At 49.1% G+C, this 26396-nt stretch overlaps 2 protein-coding genes across 9 annotated transcripts in view; both read right to left on the reverse strand.

The window, feature by feature from the left end:
• sgcd (sarcoglycan, delta (dystrophin-associated glycoprotein)) overlaps positions 1-24663 on the reverse strand; it is a 78247-nt gene extending 53584 nt beyond the window's left edge. For 2 of the 7 annotated variants that reach the window (XM_085935202.1, XM_085935196.1), the window contains exons 1-8: positions 24530-24663; positions 23667-24442; positions 19777-19835; positions 14225-14389; positions 13893-14037; positions 10316-10425; positions 8388-8459; positions 3671-3752 (exon numbers count right to left, since the gene is read on the reverse strand). The gene's annotated coding sequence lies outside the window, so the exon portion shown is untranslated. Of the gene's footprint in view, positions 1-3670; positions 3753-8387; positions 8460-10315; positions 10426-13892; positions 14038-14224; positions 14390-14628; positions 15144-19776; positions 19836-19949; positions 20048-23666; positions 24443-24529 lie in introns of all 7 variants that reach the window. The other 5 variants (XM_085935197.1, XM_085935198.1, XM_085935200.1 and 2 more) reach the window with 5 other exon arrangements.
• A 231-nt stretch (positions 24664-24894) lies between these two features.
• On the reverse strand, positions 24895-26326 carry mrpl22 (mitochondrial ribosomal protein L22). 2 transcript variants are annotated; one of them, XM_085935208.1, is made up of 7 exons: positions 26264-26326; positions 26142-26184; positions 25900-26035; positions 25769-25834; positions 25578-25655; positions 25431-25500; positions 24895-25173 (listed from the first exon to the last, which is right to left on the reverse strand). In XM_085935208.1, exons 1-7 carry the CDS (start codon positions 26286-26288, stop codon positions 24965-24967), a joined length of 627 nt encoding a protein of 208 aa, XP_085791334.1. In that variant the 5' UTR covers positions 26289-26326; the 3' UTR covers positions 24895-24964. The 2 variants fall into 2 exon arrangements, with proteins under 2 accessions (XP_085791334.1, XP_085791335.1); XM_085935209.1 differs by lacking the exon at positions 26142-26184 and having other exon boundaries at positions 26264-26325.
• Positions 26327-26396: the final 70 nt, after the last annotated feature.

Here is a 26396-nt window from a genome sequence, read left to right on the forward strand (position 1 = left end):
CATTGATCCTACTAGAGCTTTGTTAACTAGCGCATTTTCCTCCCGAGTCCACCCACATCTTCGAATAAAGACAATCGACTGGCGTAACAGTTTCTCGAAATGCCAACAGGTGGCGCCAAAACGATGCACGAAGCTCTCCCAAACGTACGTCTGTCCGGTGGATGGGAGCAATTTGAGGAGGATTGGCACCCGCCCGGCCGGCCGGCCTGACAAAGCCAAACTACGCTACAATCTGAGAAATACGGCGGAAATCTCGATGGCCGCGTGACATTGCGGTCGTTAACTTGAAAGCGCGCGGTGGTCTTGATCGAAGGTCTTTTGGTGACGCCCCAAAGAAATTGTCATCTTGTCAGGCAGGATCAAGCGTCGTCTAGCAAAACACCAGCACAACAACAAAGGGGATGAGGAAATGGTCCAAGTGTTGCAGCAGGATTGCAGCGGACTTTGCTTGAATGTTTGACAAAGCTTGACCAGGTATGGCTTATGGCAAACTTGGGCCATAAGGCCACCTGAGTGTCAACCGACGATGATGTCACAAGCACGAGCGACTGTTACGCTTCAACCTTGTGTCACGTTTGTGCCCGTGAATACTTGCTTGCTATAATGCTTACTAGCGCTCAGAGCCGTACACGTGACTTGACATTTCCTGAAGCCATACCGTAACGCGGCCCGGCCCGTGCGTGCGTAAGGTGCAGCGAGCCAGCGAGCGAGCGGGTGGGTGGGTTAATTTCTGTGACCGAGAGAATTACCAGGACGTGGCCGCCGGGAAAGTCCACGCTTGTGTGGAGGAAGTCATGCGCTTGCATTAAAAACCTTTCAAGCTGGTTGTTCTTCAGTCATGAGGACAATTGTCTTTTTGGGCGACAATCAAGGTGCGACGAGATCCGTTCAACCGGCTGAAGGTCTTAATGGGCTAAAAACAAAGCGCCAGCGCCTTTGCTCTCTCTCTCTCTCACCTCCAGCGCCTCTCGGGGAAGTGAATGACTGACTGACTGGCTGGCTGTTTGACCTTGATAGCCAAACGACGACGCCGAGGAATAAATTGCGGGGCCTGATAACGGCTAATGTACGAGGCCGGGCCGACGGAGGCCAGCTCGACTCCACGTGAACGATAACAACTGGCGAACCGACGTATGCGCTGCGATTTTTGCCTTCCGTTGGATTTGGAAGCCTTTGTTTTGAACGGTGGGTGGGCCCGGGCCCCTGACACCATTTTCCCATACGCATGCAACTTTTCCCCTGGTGGATGCCCTTTGGAAAGTGGGCCATTTTGTGCCAGCATGCGCTTTTACGCTCTTGATCTGTTTCCTACAATCCCGTGTTCAATGTAATTTTTCCGTTTGCGTGACAAATTTCCGGCGCCATCCATCCGTCATCTCAGCTGAGCTGACAGTTGAGAATAAGAGTGACACACTCCCATAACTGTGTGTCGTGTTACGCCCGAAGGTGATAAGATACAGAGGTGCCATCTTTTTATATCCTCCGCAACCCGCCGTCTGTACGATTCCCGCGCTCGCCGACGACCGAGGCGTTTTAGCGGACGGCGGGAGTAATGAGGCCTAATTGAAGAACGACACCGCCGACGCCTTTGCAAATGGGATGACTCTAAAGTAGCATCGTCCTTTTCCCCAGATCTCTTGGAAAACGACCCTTGGCCGCTATAAACGCATTTTTGCTGTCCGCTTGCATTTATTTGACGGCAGTGAAATTTCCAGATGAATTTCAAGGTTGCCGTGCAAAACAAGGGCAGCCGATTTCATCCCGTCGAGGAATACGGACGTGATGAAATGACTTCAGTTTAAAACGGCAGTTAACGTGGGACGTCATCGAATAGTCTCGTGCTTTTCAAATATTTGATGACAAGACACTTCCGAGACTGATCGGCAAGTCCAAAAAGAAGAAAAATGCTTTGACTCCAAAAGGTATATCTTCTTGTCGCATCTCATTAACACGGTTGCCCGGCCCCCATTACTCATGCTGCAGTTACGTTGTCAACCCAAGCCTCTATTAAAAAGGACTTTGGCCGCCTTATCTTTTGCGCTCAATTAAACGGGGGCTAAATCGTTTGGCGACGGGACGTTTTGTCTTCGCTTTACCGGCCGGTGGGCGGCTTCCCGTGTCCTCGCCCGGCTGCCTGCGTGGCTGCCTTCGTCATCATCAACAGATTAGTTAGGAAGCTGGAAGCAAATGTTTCATCCGGCCGGGATGGCTCAAGGTCGTTCTGTTCCAGTTCTTGGATTCCTCCATTTGTGGGGAGCCAAACTTCCCAAAGCTAAGCAAAGGCATCCATGCGGGCGGACTTTTCAAACAATAATGAGCCAAGGCCCTCCAAACGAGAGCATATGTCAACCTAATTGGCAGCGCATTCATGAAACTAATGATCCTGGCAGAAGCTGTTAAGACTTCAAACCCTGATTGAAGCTGCCGCTGACTCAGCAACTTTCAAACAAATCAACAGCGATTGTGTCGAATGGTTTCATACGACAGGACATTATAGTGGGCAGGAAGTCGGATGAAATGTGCGCCGACACTTTGGTGTCCAATTGATAAACAACCTGCGTAGTAGCGAGTACGCGCTCTTTTTCATGACAATTCATTCCCATTTGCGTCACTGCGACAGCCTATGCCCAAAACCATTTTTCATTACGCCGGAACTAATATTTGAATTACTCACCGGCCGAAGGAAGGCCTGTCTTGAAAATGAGAAGAGGAACAAGAAGGGAGGTCGTTCAAAGGCTAGAATGTCCGTCCTAATTTTACGTGGTCCAATTTGAGAAAAGCTTTCATTTGTCTGCCGAGTCATTTCTCATAGGAAGCCATTAGCGTGAGGCGATGCGGTCTAATTGAAAGTTGGAAATTGGAAAAATTGCAGCGTGGCGACGTGACTCCTACCATTCAAGCGCTTCGAGCATTTTTGCAATCGGGCCCACTCGAATAAAAACCTCCCTCCCCTTGAGTATCGGCACCCGGTATCGGCACACACTCGCCCGTCTGTCGGTTCCATTCGTCTTTTAGCAGATTGTCGCGCGACCGCAGCTCATCAATGTATCGGAAACATTGGTGTGAATACCGCAAATCCATCGTAAATGAATTTCCAATGAACGTCGCACGTATTCCTTGAAGCGGCCGAGCGGTCTTTAATCGCGATTGGCGGCTCACAAATCATTTTGTACGGGTCTCCGTGACCTCTTCACCCACCTCGCGTTTGTCAATAATTGATCAGAACTTCCACCGAGCAATTAACCTCTGCTGTCTTCTCTCCTTTCATGTTTATCACACATGACGGTGGGAAGGGATGGTTCTGATCCACAATCAGCTTGAGCCGGGTGAACTTTATAAAGATGGAATTACGAAGCGTGAACTGCGCAATTATGAAAGCCTGCTGCGGCTTATTGGACCAACGGAGGTGGATTCGTCTCGAGGCGGGGGTTCGCGTGCTAGCACACCCGCGCCTTGCCTTCGCCGCATCATAACGGGACAGCAACGGATGCCTCGTCGCGGTGGACTTTGCCGGCAAAACAATTTCCTCGCCGATTAATTGAAATGGTAACAATTGCGTTCGTTTTCTCGTTCACGGAAGCTATTATTGGCACACGCACGTTAGCGTTGGCCCTTGGTTGCCAACCGGAACGGCGGCAACTACCTGGCCACATCAATGATTGAAACTTACCTGGCGAGCTCCTCGCCCGCTATCGAAGATTAGGGTCAGGTCATACACGAGTCGCCCGCTACGCCGGCAGCAGCATGTGGATCTAAAATGAGAAAAGACCATTTCAGCAAAGTCTACCAAAAACAAGGTTCAAAGTAAGAAAAATCCAAATGCTGCCGCCGCCGCCCACTTGAAAAAGGCCAAAGCTCGCAATTAAACAAGAAGAAACAACCATTTTGTTTTGAAGCAGGTGTTTTGCTTGCATTCCAAAGCTTTCAACTTCTATTTGGGTTGTTTCATTCCAACCTTTGGTTCAAATAAAAAAATACCTTGCTTTTGTTATTGCAGAAGTCCTCGGCACGATATTGGCACTGAACCGAGACTCATGAATGAATGGTGCCAACCTTGCCCGCCTGTTTTTTATTTTGTGCTTTGACCTTAATCTTAATATACGGGCTCTGAAATGAAAACATCAAGTGAAATTTATATTTAAAAAAAAAAGGACCTTCAAATCCCATCTCTTGCTCTTGGTTGATGTTTTCTGCCCAACTCAATATAAATATTTGGGGCTTGTTGTCTCCCATTTTTTGGATTGGCAAGTCATTTTTATTTTGCCTATCAAGTAGGCGATCTGCCCTATTTCACATTCAGCCTCTGGTGCACAAAAAAAAAGGAGGAAATTGCTATTATAATTATTGCTATTATGAACAATGGGGCCGCTATTATAGAATCATCCCACTCTGAAGCGTCGTGTCGGAGGTGGCGTTCCCGCAATGAGGTGGACACTTTAATGCTAAAACAATAATTCCCCCGCAAATTGCAGGTTGCCGTCTCCGAGGGGCTGCGTGCGTGGCTTCTCTCCCCCGGCCGGCGCGCCGTTACCGTCTCGCCGTTTGAAGTCTGCGTAAATGAGATTGCAGCTGTCAATCAACAGGGCGAAAAGGGGAATTTTGTTCAAATTACAGCCGTGCGTCAGAGTACAGGAAATCAAGTGACATCTTTCTCCCGCTTAAGATGTACCAATGCATTTCCTGTTTTGCAGGAAACTCAAAGTAGAACTTATATAATATAATATAATGAATCCATAATGACATTTTCCATATCATCTTTGAAGTCAGTTATGATTTTTGGGGATTACAAAGATGTTGGATTTTCCCGGCTTTGTGAAGAGCGACGAACGACGATGACGGCGGTCTCCCATCCAGGCGGCAAAGCGGCCACGATGAAGTCTCCCAGCGCGTTGATAAGCCTTGGCGGAGCGAGCCTGGCGTCAGGCCGGAAACGACGTCCCGAGGCGCTCGCCACTGAACAGATATGACCCTTTTTATTTGAATCTCCCGACCGTGTTTTGTACCAGTACAGCTGCAAAGAGAGCCACTCGCTCAACCGCAGCAGAGCTTTGTATTTTTCTCCTCGGCCGCTGTGAAAAGAGATTCTCGCTTTTAATTACTCCCCCTAAAGACTGAGGTCCAGCGACTGGCATAATGATGTTTTTTTTTTTGACACAAACAGCCCCAAGGTAACATCCGAATTAGCCTCATGTGGTAATGTCACGTCCGAGGCTTAAATTGCAGACGAGCACCCGCGCGCGTTCCACATTGACTGACTGGAGGTTCTCCAGGTCAATACTTTGATACAGTTAGCGCTATCTGGACTTACTATTTGAATTTGATCGGTGGCCAAGCTCGGTTTACTGCGAAATAAATCCATCTGAGTGAGGTTTTAGATGGTACTTGGCTCAAGCCAAATCTTTGAACTTTGGAAGAAAACAACCCCAAAACTAGCAAATGAGAGCCCTCTTAAGAAACGGTGCCATTTGAGCACTGTTTGCGGGGTAAAGGTCACTTGCTCTCGCTCCGCTCTGGCCCGTGCTCATCATCCCGACTAAGCGGTCGTCATCACGCCGTCCACAAAAGCCATCACGTGTATGATTGGGCCGGAGCTCGCCGGAGCTCGCCGGAGGTGGCCAACGGCCTCGGCGGGTCACCGCACGCTATTTGGCTGCCCGCTCGCTCCACATGGCACACAGGTGATGCTTTTTGCGTCATCTGGCATTTGTCTCAAAGGCGCCGACTGACACCTCGTGAAACGCCGGCACGTCAGTCCAGCCCAAATACACCCGCCCTCCCGCCCTCCCGCCCTCCCTTTTGGCTTTGATTTCAAAAGCTTCAGGGGGGGGGGGGGGGGGGGGAAAGGGTTGAACTCTGATTTAGATGTGGCAACAAAAAACAAACAAACAAAGAAACAAGCAAGCAAACACACAGTGGGAGGTGGGCTATCGACTTGTTTTGATTACAATCAATTTGTGCTACCCAAACACTTGCAACGCCAAAGCGTTCCTCTTGTGGCAACTACTATGGAGCAATTGTTCACACCACTTCTGCAGACTGGACTTTCAATGCATTATAGATGGGCGGCTCTCCAAGCGAGCGAGCACGCGTGGGTTCAAATTGTCATTCCATCGAAGGGTGGACGGGGGTGGACGAGCGGCTTCCGTGGGAAAGAAATGCATTATTGAGAACGGCAGCTGACTGGTCCTTAAGTACGACTAGCATCAAAGATGAATGGGGCCCCATGGAAGGAAATATCCAAGAGGGATGGCTGGATGCGGGCTGAGGACTGACTTGCGCTGCGATGCCATGACTGTGACTACTGCAAGCGCTACAGAGGCAAAGAAAATGTTACATGATCTGTTGAAGCACACCTCACGGAAGCAGCGCTGGCTTCATACGACCGTCAACGAGGCGGGTTTCACCCAGCTAGTAGGTCTGAAAGAAGTGGGGGTTGCGCCGTCGTGGGTGCTCGGAGACCACCCTCTTGCCCACGCCCGGTCGTCGGCGCGCTCCCCGGTAGCTGGATCGGCCGGTGGAACGAGTTACGAAAAAATACAACTTCCTCCCACGAGTGCTGATTCGTACTGAAAATCGACGCTAAGAGCGATGCTACACGATGACCCTTTTTCCCCTCATTATTAATCTTGGCCAACATGACAGGAGAGTTTCCTTCGAGCGTCACGAAACAACACAGATGGCGGCGCACGCACATTGTGTCGTGGCCAAATAGGCTGAAAGTAATGAAGGGTTAGTTGGGGGATGGGGACTAGGCAGCTAGAAAGGCTTTCAGCGTGCTACCTACCGCGTCTTATTTGTCCTCGTTTCCTACATTTATTAGCTGTCATAAACAACAGGGACAAATGCACCTAGATTGGCTCGCCTGCAGCACTCATGGAGGGAAATTGGAGTACACCCAAGAATAAAAGGAAGACAAAGTATGTTGGAATGTCTTTCAAATGTGTGGGATAAAGTCAGTGACTTTTTTACAGCCGGGAAACTTGCGAGCAACAACTTAAGTCGCCGGGAAACTTGCGAGCAACAACTTGAGTCGCCGGGAAACCTGCGAGCAACAACTTAAGTCGCCGGGAAAGTTGCGAGCAACAACTTAAGTCGCCGGGAAACTTGCAAGCAACAACTAAAGTCGCCGGGCCGGGTTTTAGTTCCCCAAATGACTTTATTAAGCATCCGTCTTTTGGCGGGCAGATAAGCGTGCTGCTGAGCCTGAGACAGCTGCAATTACAGTGATGGCGGCCATACGCTTCGCCGCGTCCCATCTCGGCGGGATTATGACAGCCCCGTTTCTTCTTACCTGCTGCCTGAAGCCACTCCATTTTTTTTTTTCATTCTTCCCCGCGATCAGGACATGAACGATAAAAAAACAATCCACTGGCCGATTTGGGTTACTATTGACCCCAAAAGGTGTTTTGGAATTCCAATAATAGTACAACAAGGGAAGACAAAGGGAGAGCGCGGGAGCGAGCGAGCGAGCCAGTCAGCCCACTTCCAAATGTAATCCAAAACTTGGAAAGCATCCACGGCGCCTTGCCAGATCCTTATCGCGTCGATCTGTTGACGCTTAATTACGTGCTCGACACGACACCGCCGTTTGATAGTTGGATATCACAGACGTGTAATTAACCCCATAAGCCCTTCAAATACAGTGGATATAAAAAGTCTACACACCCCTCTTCAAATGCCAATTTGCTAAATCAAATAAAACTGGCAGAATAGGGTCTGTGCAAAATTACAACTTTGTTCCCTTAATATGATGACCAAATGATTTTTCATGCGTTCCTGTTTGAGAATGAAATCTTTTTTCTCATACATAATATTCTGACTTCAATCTGCTGGCACACTTGTCGGTGGAAGCGCATTTCTCGCTCTGGCCCCACCCGGTCACGTACAGTTTGGCGGGAAAAACCTAAAAAAAGCACGGACGGACGGACGGACGGACGGACGGACGCGTGGAGACGACTCCTCGCCTGGCGCCGAGCTCAGACGCTGTGAAATGCGCCAGATATAAAGGCCAGAGGTATCACCTCGGCCAAAAGCACCGTGACCAAAATAAATGGGGCAGAGCTATTTAAAATGTCTCCAGCTTGGCCGCCGATGAGGGCCCTCAGGTTTCCCGCTAAAGTAAAAAAAAAAAAAATAATAATTAAAAAGGAGAGAAAACCCTGACCGGAGAGATTCATCGCTGATGTGTTTCCACATCACAACAATTATACGAGACTCCGGGTGGACACCGCACGGAATACAAAACCAGGGCAGAAGAGGCAAAGCGTTGGCGATACCATTCAAGTGGGAGAAGGAATTTTCAATTTCCCCAAAAGCTCATCATTGAAATCAGGGTTGGCGGGGTCAACTTAAAAAAAAAAAAAAAAAAAGAATGTTTTTGTACGTACCTTGTAGCGATCGAGCCCAAACGTGAATGCTGTTTTCCGTCACGTTCGGCCAGACGTACCTGATTGATGCCCCTGCAGACAAATCAAGTCTTCAGTATACTTTCACAAGCCCATAAAACTTTTTTTCACGTTTGCTCATGTAGCATTTGGTCAACGACTACTACTTCACTGGTGTTCTTCATGGAGGATAAAGAATATATGCACGCGAGTCTTGTCATATTATGGCTTTTGTTGAAATTGTTGCATCAAATAGTCAAAGCAACAGCTTCGGTGTCCAAAAACCTTTTATAAATTGTTTGACGGACGCAGCCGGCATGCCATCTGCAATAGCGCCCCCTGGTGTGTGATAGATGATGATAAAGGAGGAGCGACAGAAAGGAGGGCTTGTCTCATCTCATCTCATTCCTCCTCTCCCTCTTTTATTTTTATGTCTACCTGCCAGGTTGCTCATATCCCGCCGCCTCCCGTTCGCGCTACATTGATTTTCTTTTACAACCTGTCCCGTAACGTGGCGCTGCCACAAGCGCTCTTGTCATCGCAAATGTCAAGCGATGGGCTTGTCTTGTAAAGGTCAGCCTTTTTATGGGATGCTCAACATGTTTGAAAAAGGGATTAGGGCCGCGTCGGCAGTGAAGTGGCGTGTGCCACGTATCCGCCAGTAGCGGCGGCAGCGCCGTTGCAACACGTTTAGCAGCAACTTCAGTCTGCTCGGATGTTTCTTTCCTCGTGAAGTGACATCATTCACATTTTCAATTGTTGTACGTTTGGTCTCGATTGGCATCATAGCTTCTCCCAAACTATCTTTTTGAAACTCCTTCAAGGTGTCAAGCCGTCGCTTGAGACGCAATGCTAGGTTCTAGAGGAGAAAATGTCACAGCCCCATGAAAAATGTACACGCCTCGCAGTCCCTGAATGACATGTTGGCTGATCATGTAAAAAATATGAGCGTCCACATTTAAAATTTCATTCTTTGCAACAGACGCTGACCTCTTTATTGTGATTGCGACAAGGAGTGAAATGAGGGAGGAGGCGCAGCACCACGCAGAAAGGGATGCGCACATTGAGTTCTTTTCCAACTGTGACCGCAGTGTATAGACTGCTATAGACTCTTCTAGCGCTACTTCAATTAGCGGCCAACGACAAGGCGGAGAGATTCCTTCCACACAGTCGCCCACGTCCAAACGGTGAGCGCCAAGCCGGCCGCGCCGCTCATGATGGCAAAAGCTAATTAGATGACAGCAAAGCCTAAGGAGGAAGGGGAGGAGGTGCGCTTGCCACCAAAGAAAATAACAAGTGGAAAATGTCGCCGCGTAAATAACACGCCGCTGTCAGGATGGCCGAGTTTGGAGCGGCACAATAGCCGCACGGCGACAACGCTGGAGGGTTTTGGGTTGGGCATTTTCCAACCAAACCCAAGGCACGGGGCCCAGATACGGCCCGCTGCCTCATTGACACGGCCCGCCAAAACAAATCATCCAGAGCGGGAAGTGACGTGCTACATTTTCTTTGCATTCTTTGTATCGCTCTAGTTTTGGTAAAGAGTAAATTCAGCCTGGGACTTGAAGCTGCAGGGAGGGCTAAGATGCGACACACCTCTGCTTTCTATGCAAATTCGGCGGCCGCGGCGGGTAGCGTTATCAAAGCGAGCGAGTCGGACGCAGTAGCGGCCGGAACGTGGCGCCCCGAGGCTGACGCCAAACCCCGACGTCCCTTCCCGCCGTGTTTACCTGCCTTGCTGAAAAAGACGTTGTATTGCATCACGCTCAAACGTGTTTATTTGAGAAATAAAACAACAGCATCACAGCTGGAGAGTAAGGAAACAGAAATTCACAGCATGAGAACAATTGAGTTTGCTGATGCTGAAGAAAAATGTGTGTCCGTGCGTGTAGGAAGAGAGATGCATTTGCTGTTAGTGTGACATCCCTTACCTAAGAGTTTGGGCATGTCTGCTCTCTGACGTAGAAGGCTGAATATTTGTTTCTTTTGTCTCCCTTTGCTCCTTCTAAGCATCACGTTTTGTTTTGGGATGACTTGGTAGCTGCGGAAGAAAAATCACAATCAATCAATCAATCAATCAATCAATCAATCAATCAATCAATCAATCAATCACGTTTGCGTAGGACCTCCAAGGAAGTAACCCACTGGTGTTTACGTGTCGTCTGGTAGCTTTAACACTTCAGCACTTGGGGACTGACTGACTGACTGAGGAGGCTCACCCCCCGAGGTCCTTTTGGATGTGTCGAGATGGTGTACGTCTGCACCGTGTCAGCACTTGTGGAAATGAAATAGCGGCACCAGAGGACACGGCGCGGTCAGAAACATGCCCCCCCCCCCCTTTCTCTCTCTCTCTGTCTCTCTCTCTCTCCAAGCAAGCATGCGTCAAAAAAACAAAGGTTATTTCATCTAATCTGCAGCCAATTTAAACCCCGCCAGGCACGGACGGGGGCGGCAAGAATTTCTGCTCCAAAAAAGTGTAATTAACTCGCATCGAAATAGTAACCAAGAGCATGCGCTCAAAGTGTCCTTCCTTGCTAAAAGGCTCATGTATTCCATTCTGGCTATTGGGGTATCGTGTGGAGATAAAGGCGGCGGGTTTTTTTGAAGTGCGTATCAGTTAAGGAACGGATGGAGCAGATAGAAAGCGCTTGGAGTGAAGCTGGGAGGAAGCTGACAATTTTCTGCATGAATCAGCGGGACTTATCGCGGCCATCGAGCGCTAAAATATAGTATGTGACTCAGAGACGTTATATACGACGGTCCTTATCGGAGTTGCTCGCGTCCTCTGCATTTGAAAGTTCATTCTGAAAAAATGTAATTGATGCGAAAACCGCTTCTTTATTTATCAAATGATTTATGTTGACATTTTTTTTCTCCCCTTTATAACTGAGGGGAATTTGCAAATGATAGATTTCGCGGCAGGCCAAACCATCCCACAACAGGTCTGACAAGGGCGGTGAAATTGAAATCTGTTTATTATGTGCCGCTAACTGGCATCTAAGCCACTCAAAGTCGATTTCCCGCCAAGCAGAAGACAAACCGTGGCATGAATCATGCCATACGCCGCCGCCGCAGCAGCAGCAGCCTCTCTCGTCACAATGGCCCCGTTTAAACTTTAATGACCAAACGCAGACATCTACATCATCGTGAGAACACAACTCCATCCGCGGCCAAACGCGGGGCTTTTAACGATCTCTTTCTTTTTTTTCTTTTATGGCCGGCCGACGCCTCAAAATGCATGAGCAACTTTAAGAATCTGCCCGCTTTATTACCGGTAATAGTTTTCACAGTGATACATACTTTGAGAACAAGATGTTTAAAATATGTTTGGCGGTGATGACAGCAGCCATAAGTCCAAAGGAGAAAACAAACAAGCATGAAACAAAGCAAGCGTCACCATCACTCAAACTAAATGGGCGACTCGTGCGGCGTGGACAAGCTATTTGTTTTCGCAGCACAAGTGCCTTTGCCAAATATTTTCTGAGGTGACCAATGACGAGTATTGTAGTGTTACAATTTTGTTCTTCATTCAAAGAAAAAAAAAAAAAAAAAAGCTGGTTTTTCTGTATTGAAAGTTGTCAGTCGTTACGACGGTGAAGTGGTTCTGAGTAGCATTTGAGAGCTTTGGCTACCTCATCAAGTATGGGAATTACATAGGATGTCCATTTAAAGATGCTCATTTTTTTGGGCAACGCAAAACTTTCAACGAAACACCAGCGGATAATTGGCCGCTAACATTCATCCCAAACTACTACTCAGCAATTGACCCACCCAGTCTTTTCGGGTCGGTTTGGGTTCACAGTCAGCCGCAGAAAAAAGTCGGGCCGCCCGCATTTTTGATATATGAGGCAATAACCTGTAACGCAATGAAGTCACCTTCAGACCTTGTCGTTGAAATAATAATGTATTATAACACTTCAAGTAGCATTTGGATGGCTCTCTTTTTGGGCTTCTTTGGCGCTCAAGAATGCTAACACCCCTCCAGACTCATCATTCAAGATCATTTGCGAAAGGCAAGTGGATGGCCGCATCATTCAAATGCGGAAATGTCCTATTTAAAAGGATGACTTTCCTCTCATAATGGAGCCAGGCGGAGTCACGCAGCGACTCTACTGTGCCAAAATTTATGAAAAAAGCGACATCATGTTACTGCGCTCGATGGATGGCTCCTACATCAGAATACATCATGACAGCCAATTGTTGAGCTAACTGTCTAATTACATTGAAAAATGTGGCACAATTTGCAATCGCCAACAGCAGGGCTGGGCGTCCAAATTCATCGTAAATCACCTGGATGAAAGATATTAGGATGTTATCCGGCTATTGGTAGTTTTTGGTACGTTTGAGTATTTTGCTGCCTTGCCTTTTCTGTTTCCAGTAAAACGGTTGAAGCTAATTGTTTAGCAAAGTGGTCGATTGTAGCAGATGAAATGAGATTGAATCAAAGTAGCGCTATTCATGATATTAAGGAATAAATTAGCCTGATCTTAGCTTGTGTTTTCGGCTCCCTGTATTCACATTTGGGCTCAATCCTATCTTGTTTTGTTGCGAGACAGTATGAAAAAGCAGCTACCTGCTATAAACAAGGCGCTAATTAGCCGTCACATCAGAGCCGCCGCCGCTGCCGGGCTGCCGCTTCGCAGCGTCATACCGTAACTCAAAACGTTTGTTTGAACAAGGCACAAAAAAAAAGTAAATTGATGAAATGTATTATTCATCACTGCCGCCAGCCCGCCCGCCCATCGGCCACGACTGTGCTGGGTGGAAATAAGCGTGCACGCAGCTCATCAATATTTGAAACGTCATTTGTGATTAGTGTAAACAATTCATTACGACGGTGGATATGTCGCGTCGGGCTAACCACGTGCAAGTTTGATGCTAATTGAGAGAATGTGGCAAATTGTCTCCACAAACACAGATCGGGAATCCATTCACACTCATTACAAATTGCATTGAAAGTGGAATCGTTAAAGACAATGAATTGGGAAAGAAGACAAACATTTAAACAAGAGCTCAAAGCGTACAAGATTCACTTTGGCCACATGCCGCTTCACCAAATCTAGAGACAATGACAACGATGTATGAAGTCCAAAAAGTACAAAAATAAAAATTGGCAGAAAATGACAGGTGAAAGAAGTGTGCCAATTTCATTGAAAAAGACCAAAGAGAGATGAAAACTACAAAAGAAAAGTGCACAAAATGCCTTCTCCAGATGGACGTGATGTGTGAAAAATGGGCTTAAAGGCCGTCTTAAAGGATGATCAAATAAAAATGTGAAAAAAAGACAATCACTTGCTCTCACTCAAGCCTCCATAATTGCCATACATAATTTCATCATACAAAACGCTTTTAGCCGGCCGGCCGGCTTCCGTTGTACGTTGAAAAGAAAAAAAGGATCAAATGGAATACAAGAAGTAGCCGAGAAAATGAACACCACTGAAGGTTGGGTTCTTTTTTTTGAATAACAGAATCAATTGAGTTGTAGTGAAGACGAGAAGGAAAGGTTACCTTTTGTGTCTGGTTTCAGCCGTCGCGTGCTCCCGCCCGCAAAGACGCAATTAGCCGTGATCCGCTTCGCTAGCGGGAGATGTGATGGTTTTGTTTTTTCTTTTTTAATTGCCGTATTTTTCACCGCACACCGTTGAAACTCAAACTGCGGGAGGGGAAAAAGAAAAAAAAGGGAGGAAGTGTACTGTAGAACAGTCCCGCACTTCCTGGGGGGTGCGATTCGTGAACAATTAGCAATAATGCATTCAGTCACTCAGGAAAATTCATTCAATTGACAGATAATCAAATTGAAGATAAAAAAAAAAAAAGAACACTATCATGTTGCTACTTACGGGCCTTGTACTCCAGACCTGTAGGGGGCAGCGTCTCGATCGTTTGCTGCTGCTCGGATCTTCAAACTCCTGCGTGACGGGTCGAGTCAGTTGTTTTTTCAGGGCACCATTGTATTCTTCCTCGACCTTATGGCTCTGTACGATTTCCGCTCATGGTGGTCCTTCCTGTGCGCGCGCGCACACACACACACACACACACACACATGACATGAATAGCACGGTGCTCTCTCGCTGGCCGTGTTCATTATTGTCCCTGCTGTTGCAGCCTCACTGCCTCCTCTTCTTCACAAAATAAGTTGTCAACGCGACGGTCTGTGCTGACTTTGTTTTCAATTGGCTGGCTGGAGCTATGCTGCAGAATGCGCAGTACGACCAAGTAAACGGCGGGTTCCGTGGTTTCTTACGTCTAAGATGGAAGTCGGGAGTGTCACTCGTGTGCTTTTCCCAAAGAAATAGAGCTGGTGAAGCAGCAAGGTTCATTTCCAGACGATCCGATCCACGTCAAGGCAAAGAGTCGTACGCTTGCTAATTCCTCCGTCAAGTTTGCATCTGGCGTGGCCTCGTCACCACCTTGTTAGGTGAGCGTAACGCAGTATGAATACGAAGAGCATCATCCAAGCTGTCAAAGTGACGCTTGCCACACTGCTTGACCTCCCAGGCTGTCATTACAAGAAATTGTCGCCTCAACGCGAGCGCTGCGACAAGGCCATCGGGTCGAGACCCCGCTGCGGCGCCCTTTGAAGGACGTACGTTTGTTTGCAGATGATCCCCGGGTCCTTGCTTTGAACTTGCCACGCGTCAATCCATCCCGCGCTTCGGGGTTGTCTGCCTGTCAATTCAAACTTGACCGGGAGGATTTGAAGCTCTGTCAAAGAGGCTTTGCTTCTTTAAAATGGTGAGTCAGTGTCGACGTTGACTTCTGAAACAACAATAATGTCATCGAAAGGCGTCATGACCAATTTTGAAAAGATTCATTTCACCAAATACGGCTCTGGTACATTTGCCTAGGAATCAAAAATGCCTGCCACAAGCGCAGAAAAATCAATCAATCAAAAACTCTTTTGCGACCATTCTGAAGAGCTTAGGTGGATTCAGACTCTACAGGTGAAGTAGACATGGAAGGAAAGGTGAACTTTGGTAGGCACTGTTGCCACGGAAACATCTCAAGAACCACAGCTTGTAAATTGGAGCGCTTTCTAAGTCCAGATCCAACAACAATTGCAAAATGGACGCCGACCTTTTCCGCTACTCGAGGGTGTGTATCAAGGGTGGATTCTAAAATCCCAAGTGAGGCAAAGAGCGTCAACATTTGAGCAAGTTGGCCCAGTTGAGCCTATTAGCTACGCACCGCCGGCCGCGCGCGCCGTTTGCGACAGGCGGCGAGCGATGCAGATGCTTCTATGAACAAAATGGCGGTGGTCTCTCAATGCCTCAGACAACATAGTTAAACGGCTTCACTGCTTTTATATCAGCGTGGGGCGCGGCTACGTTTCCCGGAAAGCGGTCAAATGGAACGAGAGGACTCGAATCTCTCCAGACGTTCCGCGGCAAAACCTTTCCACTCGGCACCACCGCGAGAGGTGCCCGTTAAAAAACAAACGCCTCTTGGTTTTGCCTTTTGACGCAACCAGCTTTGTATATGAAATAGCTCTTGCCTGAAGGTTGCTGTAACATCTATGCTAGCTTTAGCTAGCCATCCAAAACCTTTTCTAGGAGAGTTTGACCAGAAGACACGAGGTGAAAATGCTTCCTTTGGTTTTGTCACTTTTACAGTGAACATCTGCTAGCAGCCTGAAGCCACGGCATCTTGAAAAAGAAAAGTCCATTTTGCCCATTCTACTACCCAATCGAGCCAACGCACGCTAAGACCGCTCGTCCTTTTGACCGAGATAAATGTCTCCCGGCCGAGCGTTGAAAGACATTCCGGCGACCGATGGCTGGCTAAAAGGGGGCCGACAGACATTGAGATAAATGGCGTCCTTTGCCTTTGAAGCGTCTGAAATCATCAGCGTGCATTCATTACCGCCAGCGTCAACAAGGGTCTCGCTGCCATTGGAGTGGCCAGTGTGTCGGCGCCAGTGTGTCGGCGCCAGTGTGTCGGCGCCAGTGTGTCGGCGCCAGTGTGTCGGCGCCAGTGTGTCGGCGTTAGTGTGTCGGCGCCAGTGTGTCGGCGCCAGTGTGTCGGCGCCAGTGTGTCGGCGGCACTCACGGGACGGCGACCCTGAAGCTCATTAGGAGCCGCTGTCCATCCGTCGCCTTCGTCCCCGAAGCTCATTAGGAGCCGCTGTCCATCCGTCGCCTTCTTAACAGCTCGCGACAGGCCCGCTTGACTTTCGTAATCAATGACCAAAGTCTGAAAAGTCCATCTGACTGGTGTTGGCCGTCATGCGCGGCGAGATGCAAATAGAAACTAGCTTCCCGGAACATCGTATTTTCCTTCGGGGTGAACCTCGGAAGAATTTCTGCACTTCAGAGGCGTTACTGACCGACGATCGGAAGGATTCGCTCGGCAAGCTCGGCCTACGAGCCAGACGGGCACGGAGCCGCAATGACGGTAAGCGCTTCCGAAAGCCAATGAGCGCGGATGCAAAGGTACTTGACGGAACCGTAAATGTCGGACCTTTGTGTGCAAATTGCTCTTCTTCGGCAAATGAAGGTCACGTCGTCGGGGCAGACAAACGAGCGCCCGCGTCGCCTTCGGAGGGTCAAACGCTGCCGAGCGCAAACCCATTATGGAGATGACTCTTACATGATTAAGGCCAGCTCAGATGTCGTGCGGGGTCAGGAGCGAGTGCACAAATAGCTCGCCGGATCACGGAAGAATCCAAACCCCCCACTGTGATTATGCGGCTCTTTGCACATATTGGTCTTCCGTTCACTACCTCATTAATAAGATTTTATTTGATAGCGATTGACGCATCTTCATATCAAAATCGGATCCCTCTACAACTTTATTTTTATTCTCCGAGCTAGCTAACAAAGGAACGGACTGCTTCACCATAAACTCTCACCTCGCGAGCTCGTTATGAGGTCATAAAATTTGGATTTGCGGGGTCCTGCAAAGTGCACTTAAAGCCTCATCAGTATTGAGCTTTGTCATAAAAAATCCTCAGAATAAACAGTCTGGCCTCTGCGCCGATATAAGCGTTGCTCTGCGTTTACGAGCTTGTCAATGCTCCCTGTCGGAACATAAATCACCCCAAAAAAAAAAAAAATCAATCTCAAAATGGGCCATCAGTGCTTGTCGCTGCCTTTTTACGACAAAGAGCAAAAACTGGATCGCCTCCACGGCAGTGTAAACAATGTAACGTTCTACTGACTGCTAAAATCAACTTCTGCGCTACATACGTATTTTCAAAGCAATTAGGAAGGTAATTCATGAAACCGGGCACCTGAAAAATGCAGCAATCACATTCATCAAGCAAAAGGCACAGAGCAATTACTCAGCAAGCACTCCAGCAACAGGCGATGCTTATCATTAAATTGGAGGGAGATCGCAGACGCTAGCGCGCTGCACTTAGACGTTAGGCGTTTTTCGGGGCGTCGGCGTGGCGTGATTTACGAGTGACTTTGCCAGGTAACGCAACAACATCTGCTCCCTCCCGCGTGCAGGAGATGCGAGCACGCCGAGTTGGAGGAAGTCCAGTTCTTCGCCCGTCCTCATCATTCAGGACGCCGTCGACAAAAAGGCGCCACTTTGTTTCGACGGTCGGCCCGCTCCCGACACCATTTGTCACCTCTGGCTGGTCGCTAGTGCGACACTTACCTTGAGAAAGTTACTTTTGTTCTGTTAGTTGACTAAGTTTCCCACTGTTGGATTTTAGAAGTAACAAAGTGTACTGATGTCGACCGCTGCGCTCAACGTATTGACAACCCGTTTAGGTTTTGTTTTGGCCCGCCATATTTCACTGTTAGCGAACCTAATATTTATTATTTACATTCCTTATCAATAAAAGGATTACATTTGGGGACCTCCCACTGCGTCGAGGTTGGGGGCAAACGTCGACTGTCCGACGGCGATAAGTAAAAGAACTCAATCCTGGCGCCGAAATGCCAGAGTTCGTTGGGATTATTTGCTCATCTGCACTGTCCGCGCGGAGATTGCGTGCAAATTTTTGAGCCCCGTTTGGGGTGAAGGGATAAATAGACTCGTTGAATTGAGCCAATGAGTCGGAATGATGTCTTTTTTTGGGGGGGGGGGTTATTTGACACATTTGAGTTTACTTGATAGAGAAATGACATGCTAATCATGGAGATGGCAGCATGGAAAAAAAAAAGTGCAGACGTCGGTGCTGACAAAGTGCTTTGAAAGCTTTCTGCGCTCTCACAATACAATCTGCAAGTCAATATTTCATTAAGCCAACTGCGGGGCTTGTTAACAAAGAAGCGTGCGTCGCCACCTCGCCGCCTCGCCCGCTCTGGGACGCTCTGGTCTTTTCGGCCTTTTGATTGGTTCTGTGTTTACGGGCCTGCCTGGTTTACAAGAGAGGCGATCTCCGGAATTGGAGCAAAATATCAATACGAGCTCTGATTGGGCCATCATTGGACGGAATGAAAAGTGCCTTTACACACGCGTACAGAAAAAAAGAAATAAATGGGGAAAAGTTGACCGCTCGTTGGCAGTAAGTGTCATTCCGCTTGAGCTAAAAGCAGGTCAAAGTTGTGGTGCGAGTGGCCATTTGAGTGGATTGTTCCAAGCACAGATTCTGTGTGGTGGATTTCATGGCATTTTATTCATGCAGCCATTCCCAAATGGATACAGTTCAAACGAACCGTGTATATTGGTTACAGTTTCAAAATAATTTGTTTCTTTTTTTAAAAAAAAATAGGTTTCAATGAGCATTCCTTCCATTTTATTTTGCAGTCATTTTCCTTTTGCTGACTCAAATAACCTTGGTGCAAAACAAGCTTGAAAGATTCCAAGGATCCTTTCTTCCTTTTGTGTATTACAAATTGCTTGAGCGCCGAGAGGACCTGAAATGCTAATGCGAGGGATCAAATCGGGGCGAAACCGGGTGAAGTGTGACGCTACATGACTTTTCCCACATGCCGCACGCACATTGTCTCCGCCGCCGGGCGTGAGGCATTTGCATATCAAAATGATGCTTGATGAACGGAGAGCCGTGCAGGTACCCGGCAGGAATCAGCCGCGTGGCTTTCTAGTATCGCTGGCATCACGCCGCGCTAAAAGACCCGCTGTGGACGACCGATACGAGAGGGCCGCAACTTTGGAAATGCAACAGCGACGCTTTATACTCAAAACGTGCAGGAATATTGGGAAAATGCTGCAAAATTACAGGAGAACTTCAATTTAACGGCATGACGATGGATGATATCGTAACAATTTCTTGGTGTCATCCCACTCCTGACATCAGAAAGAGGCGCTTGCGTCGTCGTGAGAGTGAACACGGCAGAAATATCAAGTCAGCTATCATTTGATAATTTTGGAAAACTTAATTGTAATTGCTTAAAAAAGGGCCTCGTGCTCCAAACGTCACAGAAAAGTCCACAGCATCTCACCAATCTAAAGAATCCGTTGAGCAATGGTTTACCTGTCACAAGCGTTGTCCCATTTCTGACATCACGTCTTGGTTGCCGCATAGGACCTTACCTGATTTATGACAGAGAATCCAATTTATTATTAGAACAAAAATATGTGCGAGACTTTTTTTTTTATTTGATTTTACAGAAAAAAATTTTATAGAACCCCTCCGTGAGTCGTCACCTTATCGTGGTGGAGGGGTTTGCGTGCCCCTATGATCCTAGGAGCCAGGTTGTCTGGGGCTTCATGCCCCTGGTAGGGTCACCCATGGCAGAAGGGTCCTAGGTGAGGGGCCAGACAAAGCACGGCTCAGAAGACCCCTGATGATGATTACAATAAATGGACGTCGTTTTCCCTCGCCCGGACGCGGGTCACCGGGGCCCCTCTCTGGAGCCAGGCCTGGAGGTGGGGCTCGAAGGCGAGCGCCTGGTGGCCGGGCCTTCGCTCATGGGCATAGCCCGAAAAGAAAACGTGGGTCCCCCTTCCAATGGGCTCACCACCTATAGGAGGGGCCAAAGGGGTCGGGTGCATAGCGAGCTGGGCGGCGGCCAAAGGCGGGGACCTTGGCGGTCCAATCCCCGGCTGCAGAGGCTGGCTCTAGGGACATGGAATGTCACCTCTCTGGCTGGAAAGGAGCCCGAGCTGGTGTGTGAGGCAGAAAGGTTCCGACTAGACATAGTCGGACTTGCCTCCACACATAGTTTGGGCTCTGGTACAAGTCCCCTCGAGAGGGGCTGGACTCTCTTCCACTCTGGAGTTGCCCACGGTGAGAGGCGTCGAGCAGGTGTTGGCATACTTATTGCCCCCCGGCTGGGCGCCTGCACATTGGGGTTCACCCCGGTGAGCGAGAGGGTAGCCTCCCTCCGCCTTCGGGTGGGGGGACGGGTCCTGACTGTTGTTTGTGTCTATGCACCGAACGGCAGCTCAGAGTACCCACCCTTCTTAGAGTCCCTGGAGGAAGTGCTGGAGAGCGCTCCTTCTGGGGACTCCATCGTTCTACTGGGTGACTTCAATGCTCACGTGGGCAATGACAGTGAGACCTGGAAGGGCGTGATTGGGAGGAACGGCCCCCCCGATCTGAACCCGAGCGGTGTTCCATTATTGGAATTCTGTGCTCGACACGGATTTTCTATAATGAACACCATGTTCAAGCATAAGGGTGTCCATGTGTGCACTTGGCACCAGGACACCCTAGGCCGCAGTTCGTTGATCGACTTTGTAGTCATGTCAGCGGATTTGCGGCCGCATGTTTTGGAAACTCGGGTGAAGAGAGAGGCGGAGCTGTCAACTGATCACCACCTGGTGGTGGGTTGGCTCCGATGGTGGGGGAAGATGCCGGTCCGACCTGGCAGGCCCAAACGCTCTGTGAGGGTCTGCTGGGAACGTCTGTCAGAATCCCCTGTCAGGAAGAGCTTTAACTCCCACCTCCGGCAGAGCTTTTTCCACGTCCCGGGGGAGGCGGGGGACATTGAGTCCGAGTGTACCTTGTTCCGCGCCTCCATTGTTGAGGCAGCCGACCGGAGCTGTGGCCGTAAGGTTGTTGGTGCCTGTCGTGGCGGCAATCCCCGAACCCGGTGGTGGACACCGGCGGTAAGGAATGCCGTCAAGCTGAAGAAGGAGTCCTATAGGGCCTTTTTGGCCTGCGGGACTCCGGAGGCAGCTGACAGGTACCGGATGGCCAAGCGGAACGCGGCTTCGGCGGTTGCTGAGGCAAAAACTCGGGCGTGGGAGGAGTTTGGCGAGGCCATGGAGAATGACTTCCGGACGGCTTCGAGGAAATTCTGGTCCACCATCCGGCGTCTCAGGAGGGGGAAGCAGTGCACGGTCAACACTGTTTACAGTGGAGATGGTGTGCTGCTGACCTCGACTCGGGATGTCGTGAGTCGGTGGGGGGAATACTTCGAAGACCTCCTCAATTCCACCGACACGCCTTCCATTGTGGAAGCAGGGCCTGGGGACTCTGAGGCGGACTCTCCAATCTCGGAGGTCGAAGTCACTGAGGTAGTCAAAAAACTCCTCGGTGGCAAGGCCCCGGGGGTGGATGAGATCCGCCCAGAGTTCTTAAAGGCTCTGGATGTTGTGGGGCTGTCATGGCTGACACGCCTCTACAGCATTGCGTGGACATCGGGGACGGTGCCTCTGGATTGGCAGACTGGGGTGGTGGTTCCCCTCTTTAAGAAGGGGGACCGGAGGGTGTGTTCCAATTACAGGGGAATCACACTCCTCAGCCTCCCTGGTAAGGTCTATTCAGGGGTGCTGGAGAGGAGGATCCGTCGGGAGGTCGAACCTCGGATTCAGGAGGAGCAGTGTGGCTTTCGTCCTGGCCGTGGAACAGCTCTACACCCTCGGCAGGATCCTCGAGGGTGCATGGGAGTTCGCCCAACCAGTCCACATGTGTTTTGTGGACTTGGAGAAGGCGTTCGACCGTGTCCCTCGGGAGGTTCTCTGGGGGGTGCTTCGGGAGTACGGGGTGCCGAGCCAACTGATAAGGGCGGTTCGGTCCCTGTATCACCGATGCCAGAGTTTGGTCCGCATTTCCGGCAGTAAGTCGGATTTGTTCCCAGTGAGGGTTGGACTCCGCCAAGGCTGCCCTTTGTCACCGATTCTGTTTATAATTTTTATGGACAGAATTTCTAGGCGCAGCCGAGGCGTTGAGGGGGTCCGGTTTGGGGACCTCAGCATCGCGTCACTGCTTTTTGCAGATGACGTGGTGCTGTTGGCTTCTTCAGTCCGTGATCTCCAGCTCTCACTGGAGCGGTTCGCAGCCGAGTGTGAAGCGGTCGGGATGAGGGTCAGCACCTCCAAATCCGAGTCCATGGTCCTCGGTCGGAAAAGGGTGGAATGCCCTCTCCGGATCGGGGATGAGATCCTGCCCCAAGTGGAGGAGTTCAAGTATCTTGGGGTCTTGTTCACGAGTGAGGGCAGGATGGAGCGCGAGATCGACAGGCGGATCGGTGCAGCGTCGGCAGTAATGCGGACTCTGTACCGGTCCGTCGTGGTGAAGAGAGAGCTGAGCCAAATGGCAAAGCTCTCGATTTACCGGTCGATCTACGCTCCTACCCTCACCTATGGTCACGCGCTATGGGTCGTGACCGAAAGAACGAGATCCAGGATACAAGCGGCTGAAATGAGTTTCCTCCGCAGGGTGTCCGGGCTCTCCCTTAGAGATAGGGTGAGAAGCTCGGTCATCCGGGAGAGACTCGGAGTAGAGCCGCTGCTCCTCCACGTTGGGAGGAGCCAGATGAGGTGGCTCGGGCATCTCATCAGGATGCCTCCTGGACGCCTCCCTGGGGAGGTGTTCCGGGCATGTCCCACCGGTAGGAGACCCCGGGGTCGACCCAGGACGCGCTGGAGAGACTACGTCTCTCGGCTGGCCTGGGAACGCCTTGGGATCCCCCGGGATGAGCTGGAGGAAGTGGCTGGGGAGAGGGAGGTCTGGGAGTCCCTCCTAAAGCTGCTGCCCCCGCGACCCGACCCCGGATAAGCGGAAGAAGATGAAGATTTTACAGAAGAATATATTCCTATCAAATTCCGCTCCGGTCCCACAGGTGCTTCTAAAGAAGCGAGCCGGCAGGGGGCGCGCTCGTTCCCTGCAGGTTGATGACAAGCACCTGTGGCGAAAGCCGAACTGTGGCAGGCTTTCTCGTTTCGTCAACTAAATTCGACACTCCTGCTCCGTATATTTAACTTTTCAAAAGCATTTAGAAAATACCTGCTGGTTTACGACATGTATAGAACTTCGTCCTGACTACGTACATGAAACGTTCCATTGACAGCTAACAGCAAACCAAATTGATGAGCTCGTGTTCTCACCAAAATAAACGCACATTTGAAAACGAGACAAGCATCAATGAATTTTAATGCGTGTCATTCCAATCCCCAAATTCATGGCTCACTCACACATATTTTCTTCAAGTTGAAACGAACGAACCGTCGACGCTGCGTGGGGATGGAGTAGACATGACCGACGTCACGCCGCCCGTCGCACTTCGTCAATTTCCGGTTGGATGCACCGCACGGTGACTTTGCTGCCCTGTGGTTGATATTGGTATTACACCTTTCAAGGGCTCAGCCAAAAGAAACCATTTTGCTGTCCTGTATTTTCAGAAATCAATCGAGGGCCACTCCGAATGTGAAAGCGGGCCGCCAGTTTCCCATCCCTGCTGTCGAATGTCTAGAAAGAATCCTTCGAGTTTGTTGCCATGACAGACAGGAAAGGAAAAGTAGCTGCAATTGAGCCACTTGAATGCTGTCGCTAACCAAAACAGCAGCCTTTCATCCAGGTGTGTTTGTGAAGGAGGCTTGCGGAGTATTTTCAACTCCTCATAAAAAAGAAAAAAAGACAAGCACAGACTTGGATCTTTCCTCCTGTTGATTTCTGTCTGACATTTGCGGCATGTTTTCTTGTCTGGCCACAAGACGGGAGACGAGGAGCAACATGCTTCCTGGGGGTGTTGCAGAGAAGCCTGTCTGAGCTCAATAATTCATATTTGCATGTGTGTGTGTGTGTGTGTGTGTGTGTGTGTGTGTGTGTGTGTGTGTGTGTGTGTGTGTGTGTGTGTGTGTGTGTGTGTGTGTGTGTGTGTGTGTGTGTGTGTGTGACCGCCGCACGGGCGCATTCTCATGAAAACCACAGTGGAGCAGCATAAATGTTTCACCGCCCGCAGCAGCCACTTCTGTCAAAAGACATAAAAAAACAACAACTTGGAATTACACATGGATGTCCCACAAAATGTCAAGTGCTAAAGAGAGTATTTGCTTACCCGAATCAACTTCTATGTACCAATTGAGCCAAAATGTTTCAAAAGCGCCTCCAAACATCAAGCGCAACCTTGCAAGGGCTGATTAACCTTCGGCAACTACTTTTGCACCCATTTCAAAAGGACGTTGTGTCGCCGTGTGAGACTGACCTGGCAGAAATTGAAGGCAGCAGATTATATCGAATGAGGAAGCGCTAAAGCCTAACGACAATGATGAAAAGAAAAACGATAGCATTCGAGTTTATCATCTTACAAAAGTCATGTTTCACGTAGAGCTGATGTGGGTTTTTTTTTTCCTTCATGATATTTTGCCTTTTCTCCTGTAATTTGGTTCACAGTGGTGGACATTAGACAAGAAGCGCTGCGAGTGTCTCTTCAGGGGTTTATTTACAACAACAAAAAAGCTTGGCACATTCTCACTGAAGATGGCCGTGCGCTCTACAAACTGTGTATGACGGTCCTCCTCTTGAGGATCTCCACGTACTCCTTGGCCTGGTCCAAGCTGGTCTTCGTCTCCACGGTGGGCGGAGGGCCCTCCACCAGCTTGACAAAGTAGTGGCAGTAGACTTTGTCCATAATTCCAAACATGCCTCTGCCGTGGTAGCGGATACGCTTCAGGTACATGCCTTTCCCCGTGTGGGACTCGGCTGCGGCCGGCAAAGCGAGAGAAAGGAAGAGAGAGAGAGAGAAGGAGAACATAAATGGGGAGGTGGTAAAGAGGAACATTTAGCTCACCTAACACAGACGCAACTTTACGGTGCCTTGTGGGCTTGTAAATGTAAAAACTACCCTAATGATGGCTGAGATGTAAATATGGGAGGAAAGGGAGGGGGCGGGGTCCGTATGTATATTAGCTGCTGGTGTTACAATGCCCTCTAGTGGAACAAATGATAGTTTCACTCACCCACATAGAGGTTGGACTTGTATTCCACGTTGTGACTTTTCACCGCCATCTCCTGAGCTTCCAAGAGCACCTGAAACATAAATCGTAATTTCCAGAACTCTTTTGACCTTTCAACTACGAGACAACGCTCGGGGATTATAAACGAACTTCTTTCATGATCTTGGCCCCTTTTTTGTCATTGAACTCCAACTGCGCCACGGCCTCGTCGACGCTCATCCCCCTAATCTGTGCGAGAAACATCACGGGATCATTTAGAGTGGATATCGACGCTCTACGCACCTCCCAGGATTTTGTGTTAGGAAACTGTTGAACCCAAGTTGAATCCATTCAAAACTGACCATTTTAGCCAGGTACCACATCTTGTCTTTGCTGTACTTGATCTGTCTCCTTGAATGATGGATCTCCTGTGTAGGCGAGAGGGAGAACGTGTTTTATGGTTGTGGTTTGCAACGGGCCAAAAAGAACATACGGCTGGTCTGCGGGGCTCGTCCGGCAGCTGAGGCGGATATATGATCTTGTTCTTCCTCTCCCAGTTCTTTGCTTCTAATGCAGTGCTGGTGTGGAAACAGGACAGCTGATGAGGACCGGCGGCTGCTGTCAATAACCTGGACACAAACATAAAGTGAGGCTAAAATGAATGGAGTTGAGGTCAAGTAAAGATGACTGCAGTTCATCCATCTGACAGCGCGGCATGAAAACATCACAACATACCTCGGTTGAAAAAGTCCCAAAATATTACTCATTGCCATAAGACCTTTAAATAAACCGAAAACCAATGTTATATTCAAACAACGTATGGACAGTTCAAGTCATAAATTGTCATATATCCTTACCGCATCTTTTTATGGTTGCGGCCATTTTGGCTACCGTCAACGAATTGCTTTACGGCAACGTAGTGTTTACTTTTGTATTTATTTATTTATTTATTTATTTATCTATTTTTGCCGGATCTTTATACTACTTAGG

The sequence above is a fragment of the Syngnathus leptorhynchus genome, chromosome 17 (assembly GCF_054491065.1).
Source record: "Syngnathus leptorhynchus isolate UIUO chromosome 17, UIUO_Slep, whole genome shotgun sequence".
NCBI classification, from domain to species: domain Eukaryota; kingdom Metazoa; phylum Chordata; class Actinopteri; order Syngnathiformes; family Syngnathidae; genus Syngnathus; species Syngnathus leptorhynchus.

Bases quoted from the DNA above. Each gene is read 5' to 3' on its own strand.
- mrpl22 (XM_085935208.1), bottom strand. From the start codon at position 26,288: ATGGCCGCAACCATAAAAAGATGCG. The intron at 25,835-25,899 runs GTATGTTCTTTT...TCGCCTACACAG, and splicing joins ACGAGCCCCGCAGACCAGCC to GAGATCCATCATTCAAGGAG. The intron at 25,656-25,768 runs GTCAGTTTTGAA...TTTCTCGCACAG, and splicing joins TGTGGTACCTGGCTAAAATG to ATTAGGGGGATGAGCGTCGA.